Raw genomic sequence first — 6,722 nt, 5'->3', positions numbered from 1 at the left:
GCGGCGGGCGGCCCCGCGGCCCGCAGCCGCTTCCCCTCTCGCGGTCCCTGTTTCTGTCTGTGTCTGACGCCGCCACTTGTTTCCGCTCTGATACCAGGAATTATCCCGAAAAGTTAACATGTCATCTCCACTCCGCGCCGGACACTTGTGACCGAAGGCAGCTGCTGCGGACCGGCCCACTCATCTCCGCTCCTGCTGCCGCCCGCCCGCCTGCCCGCTGCCTGGCTCCGCACAACTCGTGGGGCGCGGCTCCTGGACGCCTCCACCCGCCGACCCTGAGCCAGACCCCCGGCAGGACTGCGCGCCAGGCCACCGTCCAGGCAGGGGATGCCACGTGCCCAAGCAGCAAAGACAGCCCTTGCCTCCGTGCTGCCTCCGGTCCGCACCTCCTCCTCCTTCCACCTCAGTCTGGAGTCCGGGGGTGGCACCTGGGCTTGACAGCCCCCGTGGTGCAGGTGGAGGGAGAGAGCTGGAGGCGCGAGAGCAGGGGGAGGGCGGCCGCCGCCCGTCAGGACCCGGCCGCCGGACTCCATCGCTGCTGGACTCCGTCGCCCCTGGGGCCCCGCACCCCCTGGGCAGACGTGCTGCAGGCGGCTCCCCAGCCTTGGCCACTCCTGACCCACGGAGCTTCCTCACTTCTCTGTCAGGGAAGGGGCGGCAGCACTCGGATGCCGTCTGTCCGTCCATCTGTCCGTCTCCAGGTCGTGGCGGGTGGGATCTCGGGCCTCGGCGACCGGGCGGGCAGAGAGGCAGGCCGGCGAGCGCGGCGCCGGCGAGCTACTGTAAACTTTAAAGAATTCCTGCAAGATATTTTTATAGACTTTTTTTTCTTGGTTGTTTTTGGAAAAGGGAGCGGGGACGGGGAGTCTCTGGGCAGGACAGACTGGCGTTTCGATTCCCTGGCTGTTTCTTACGCACATACATAGATATATATTTAAAGAACGGCACGGCTGGCTCTCGGGCTCCCTGGCCTTCCTGTGTACACGCTTCTCCAGCGCCCGCGAGGGGCCAGGTGGGGACAGCACCACCGGCCCCCGCCCAGGCCCGGGCTGGGGCTGCACTTGGTTTAGTGTTCAGGAGGGGAGGGGCAGGAGGAGGCCAGGGCACCGCAGGATTTTTTATTAAAACAACAAAAAGTTTTAAAAAAAAAAAAAAAACGGACGAGCGTGAAGGCCTAGGCGCCCTTCTGCAGCGTGTTCCCTGTTGTGCACACGAGGCCGTGGGTGCCGCCTGCCGCCACCACGCCCCGCCAGCACTTTGCCCGCCTCCACCTCCAGCTTCTGCTCGGTTCCTGTCCTTCAGCGTCAGCACCCGGGGACGGCCGGGGCGGCCGGGCTGCGGCCGGCGGGCTCACCTGCATGCCCCTGCTGTCCCGCCTCGCCGCCCGCCGCCCCCGTATATAGATTTTAATGCCTCTGTTCCACGAACCTCTACGGCAGACCGGGTCTCCATCCTAGAACAGGTGCACGCCTGCAAAGCAAGCGCCACGCGGTGCAAGCAGGAGGGCTCGCCCGCAGACAGGCGCACCCGCCGGAAAGCAATACCTCCCGCGAGCCCTCTTCTTTTGTACTTCGGACACGCGGCCACCACGAGACAAACGGACAGCCCCCCAGTGTACCCTTGTCAATAACTGTGAGCACCTTGAGTCCCAGAACAATAAACCTTCATGAAGACACAGTCTGCGTCTGGTGGGCGGGCCCGGGGCGCGGGGGACCGCCACCGGCTCTTGTCCCTGGGGGCTGGTCTCTCAGGGTTGCGTGATAGGCTCTCTGCCCTGACTGAAGAGGACAGACCCCCACATGGGATCAGAATCCACTTCCCGTGTGTCGAGCCATCCCCCTTGGCTGCTCCAGCCTGAGCTGGGGTCACGTTTAGGGCTGGGGCTCGGGCAGGGCTCACCGACGCCAGAGCACCGCTGGGGACAGGAGGCAGGGCAGGAGAGAGGCACTTCACCTCAGCTGTCACCACCCGAGACGCCCATGGTGACATACTGGCAAGGGCTTGTTACTGAAGGACAGGCCTGTGCCCTGCTCCTGTCTTGGGAAGAGGCCAGTGGGCATGTGAGCCCAGCCCTAGAAGCCAGGGGCAGGGCCAGGGGGGCAGCTTGGAGGCTGCAGGGGTGGCCTCGTCCCCGCCCTGTGCAGAGGGAGCCTGCGGCCTCCATTCCGGACCCTCTGCTTCAGCTGAGAGTTCCAGGGCCTCAGCCCCCTGTTGCCTGGGCAGAACTCAGGAATCCCTTGCCAGCGCCTCAAGGATGGGCAGCAGCCACCCTCACAAGGGGTCTGAGACTTTCTCCATGCCACAGAGCCTAGCCCTTGGCCTGGTTCACTCACACACGCACGCACATGGGTCCTCACACGTGGAGACACTGAGGCACAGTGTGGGCTGCTGGAAGTGCTGGACTTTGTACCCGACCATCCACCTCTGCAGTGGGATTTTGCCCCCTGGCACTGCTGGCAGTGGGGCTGGATGACTCCTGGCTATCCTGTGTCCTGTCAGATGTCCCCAAGGGTCAGGTAGAAGGCCAGTGCTCTGGAGTGCAAGACCAGCCGAGTGACCTACGCCTCCAATGGCCTCGTAAGCAGGGGCCTCCACCAGAATGGAGCTCCTCAGCCTCAGGACCTGAAGGGTCTGCAGAGGGGAGGCTGGGGGCTTCCCCACCTAGCACCAAATGGTCCCCTCGTGAGGCTGGGGCTTCCCCCATCCAGCCCCGAATGCCACAGTCACCCCATGAGATTGGGGTCTTCCCCCGCCCGGCCCCGAATGCCACCGTCCCCCTGTGAGGCTGGGGGCTTCCCCCGCCCAGCCCCGAATGTCACCATCCCATGAGACTGGGGGCTTCCCCCGCCCAATCCTGAATGAATGTCACCGCCCCATGAGACTGGGGTCTTCCCCTGCCCAATCCTGAATGAATGTCACCATCCCATGAGACTGGGGTCTTCCCCCGCCCGGCCCCGAATGTCACCATCCTATGAGACTGGGGTCTTCCCCTGCCCAATCCTGAATGAATGTCACCATCCCCTCAGGGGAGGTGGGTGCCGAGAAGCATTGTGGTGACAGAGGGGACCAGGCTGTACTCCAACCTCTGAGTTGCAGTTTCCTACAACTGGCTGCTCCAGTCCAGCCAGGCACTGGTTATCTGGCTCTTGGGGCCACAGGCTGTTGGGCATGGGGAGAGAGTCTGTGCCCTTCTGCCTCACTGAGAGGAGCTGACACACTGACAGATGTCCTCATTGTCCTCTCCTTGGCCCTCTAAATGTGTGCCATCTAAAGTGTCAGCCTTAATGGCCACAGGATCACAGTTCCACAAGGAAACAGAACAAACTTTACTCAGTAGAGCTGCCAGCTCCCCACCTGTCTACCATGACTCCCCTTCAGCTCAGGAACTTCCATACGAGAGGCCAGTTCCTGCAGTCCCACTTAGGACACCAGGCTCTTGCTTGGTTGTATGTAACAGAAGCCAAGGCAAACTGGCCTAAACCAAAAGTTGTTAATATTTACTAATGTAGACTGAAATGCACAGACAATACACACAGGGCTTACTATGTACCAGATGCTCTCCTTAGTGCTTTACATGTGTTAAGCCAGTTAGTCCTTACACAATCCCTATGGAGGAAGGACTAAAATGGGGACTTGTTTAGAGAGAAGGATAAGGGGGTGGGGCTGGCCACCCAGTTAGAGAATCTCTCAGCCTCAGTTTTCAGTCCCAAGTAGTCACCTGCCTGGCCCACGTGGGGCTGTGAGCTGGGCCCTGGGGGGACGTTGATGTTGGCGAGCCCACTGATGTAATCACGGGGATGAGTGGCTGTCTTAGTTCTCCCGTGCTGTTATAGCAGAAATACCACCAGGGAGTGGCTTTAACAAACAGAAATGTGTTTTCTCACAGGTTAAAAAGCTAGCAGTCTGAAGTCAGGGTGATGGCTCTAGGGAAGGTTTCCTCTCAGTCGGCTCTGGAGGAAGGTCTTTGTCCATTCAGCTTGTTTCCTGGTTCCTTGGACATCTCCTTGTGGCATGCCATCACTCTTCCCCCATCTTTGCTGCTCACTTACTTGTTTAATCTCTTTGCTATCTCAACTGTGACTGAGTCAACAGACACCCTACACTAATCCTGCCTCATTAACTTAACAAACAACCCATTCCCAACAGGCAAGACCATCTAACACATGGTGCCTCAAAGCTCTGAATGGTGGCAGGGGTACAGGACAGACTTAGGACGCACCTTGGAGGGAGACGGGGGACACAACCTCGCCTGAGCTCTGCTCTGCCAGAAGCCTGCCCTCGGTCTTGTGCTTGCTGTTGGCTGATGGTGGAGACAGAGGGTCCCAGACTTTCATGCTGTGAGATGGAGCAATTCCTGGTGGTGTGGAGCCTGAGCCTGGGGGAGGCCAACTTCAGGATGTGCTACTCACAGCTCCCAGGGCAGGGAGTGCAGCGTAGAGATGGGTCTGTCCCCATCGGTGGCACTGCCTCTTTATGCTTCCCTCCCTCAGCCCAGGCCACCAGGCCTTGAGTCCCAAGTCCAGCCCCATCGGTGCTGCATGGTTTCTTCCCGTCTCTTCACACCGTCCCTCTCTGGCCTCCACCCTCAAGTCTTCTAGGTGTGATTCAGCAAGGTGTGGTGGTCAGCAGGGAGCCAGACAGGACAGCCAATGAATGAGAGGAAGAAGAACCAGCACCAAACTTCAAGGTGGGGATGCCCGCTAGAGGACAGGAGGCAGGAGGGACCGACGGAAGCACGGGAGGGCTATCAGGGAAGCCAAGCGTCAGCCTTGTGGCTTGGAGGTGGGTCCACATCACTCACGCTCACGAGTTGCTGTTTGCTGAGACATCCTTGGCACAAGGCTACGTGCTCCCACAGACCATCCCATCAAGCCCTGGAAATGACCCCATGGAGCACCACAGCCCACTGCACAGGTGTGTCAGTTCCTCACGGCTGCTGTAACAAGTGGCCACAACTCTTACAGGCAGAAGTCCAATCTGGGTCTCCTTGGGCTAACACAGAGCTGTTGGCAGGCCGTTTTCCTTCTGGACGCTTTAGGGGAGAATGTGTCCCTTGCCTCTCCCAGCCCCGAGAGGCCACCATCTTCCTTCTCCATCTTCAAAGCCGCCCTCTCGTGCTTTTAAGGATTCTTCTAATGACAATGGGCCAATCCCTCCTCAGGATCAGTGGATTGGCAACTTTGATTCCCTTTTGCTGTCTTAGGCAACATACTCACAGGTCCCAGGGATTAGGACATGTACATCTTTAAACAAAAAACCCACTGCCGTGGAGTCAATTCCAACTCCCAGCACCCCTACAGAACAGAATGGAACTGTCCCATAGGTTGTCCAAGGCTGTCAATCTTTACTGAAGCAGACTGCCTCATCTTTCCTCCACACCGCAGCTGGTAGGTTTGAAGCACCAACCTTTTGGTTAGCAGCCAAGTGCCTTAAGCATCTCTGAGAGCTATTATCCTACTCACTGCAGTCTGCTCTCTGCCCCAAAGATTGACGTCCATCCCATGTGCACAATGCACTTACTCCTTGCAAAGATTTTCCAAAATCAGCCCTTTGCAGCATCAAGTCCAAAATCTCATCTCATTTATCAGCTCAATCAATGAACTCAATCAGGTGTGAGGGATGCTAAGGGAATAACCTGTCTTGGGACAAAATTCCACTGCATCTGTGAAACTAGAAAACAAATTATTTGCTTACAAAACCCAATGATGGAACAGGCGTAAGGTAACAGTTACAGACATTCCCACCAGAAAAGGGGGAAATGGAAGGAAACGATGAGTTATTGGTCCCAAGCAATTCCACAATCAGCGAGGCCAACTCCACTGGGTTTCAAGGCCTGGGCATAACCTTCTGTGGCTCAAGGCTCTGACCTCGTGCTCACGGCCCCACTGTCTGGGCCATCCTGCCTTTTTCATGAAAGGACTATGCTTGTGGCACTTCCTGTAGAATGTGGGGGTGCTGACAGCCTTTCTTTTTGTCATCTCTGTCCCTTTCAGCCCCAGCTGGCGGTGTTTCCGCTGGTGTAACACCCTCAAGAACCCTGTGGGTCCCCTGCATACGTCATGGGGGCTGACTCCACTCTCAAGAGGCCTGTTTACAAGTCCTGGCAGGACCACCTCTATGCACAGCATCTGCTGAGATGGCTGATGAGGCCAATGGTCACCCACTTCCCTTCTTCAGTCTTCTGTGTGACTGACAGCTCTGACTCAGGATCTGTCCCAGCTGTTAGCACAGAGCTGCCCATCCACACCTGCAGCTTCTTCCCACAGCACTTCCCCAACTCTGTTCATATTGGTGTCTTTTCCCATCTGGATAGGCTGAGAATTTCCCAAATCATCCCATCTGGGTTCCTCTTCTTTTTTCTTAAGTTCCTCCCTCAATCTTGAACTTTAATCCATGCTGCACCTTCGGCACATTGCTTAGAAACCTCCTGTTAACCGCCCAGTGGTTTACAAGTCCTTCCTTCCACACAACTGCAGGACAGTCCTGGGGGCTTTCTCTCACGACAAAACCAAGATCCCCTTTCCTTCGGCTTCCACAATGCTGCCTCGTCCCCTGTGAGCCGTCCCCGGCAGTGGCCTGTCCAGCACAAGCTAAGGTGTCCTCTAAGGCACCCAGAGTCTCTCCACCATGCCCCTACTGAGTGTTCACTACAAGGGTCACGATTCTTCCCGCCTCTGCCCATTGTCCAATCCCAAAGCCACACCACATTTTTATTGATTTTG

At 57.6% G+C, this 6,722-nt stretch overlaps 1 protein-coding gene across 1 annotated transcript in view; it reads left to right on the top strand.

Moving 5' to 3' along the window:
* The window catches only part of BRSK2 (BR serine/threonine kinase 2), a 60,748-nt gene extending 59,118 nt beyond the window's left edge, over window positions 1–1,630 (top strand). Inside the window, exons 28-29 of the mRNA XM_007949345.1 lie at window positions 456–581; window positions 1,278–1,630. Of these exons, the coding sequence (XP_007947536.1) occupies window positions 456–581; window positions 1,278–1,630 (479 nt within the window). The remainder of the gene's footprint in view (window positions 1–455; window positions 582–1,277) is intronic.
* The last annotated feature ends 5,092 nt before the right edge of the window (window positions 1,631–6,722 follow it).

Source organism: Orycteropus afer, unplaced genomic scaffold, assembly GCF_000298275.1.
Source record: "Orycteropus afer afer isolate SDZICR_OR568_19922 unplaced genomic scaffold, OryAfe1.0 scaffold00244, whole genome shotgun sequence".
Taxonomy (NCBI): domain Eukaryota; kingdom Metazoa; phylum Chordata; class Mammalia; order Tubulidentata; family Orycteropodidae; genus Orycteropus; species Orycteropus afer.
Note: the sequence above shows the minus strand (reverse complement) of the source record. Positions and strands in the feature narration are given on the sequence as shown.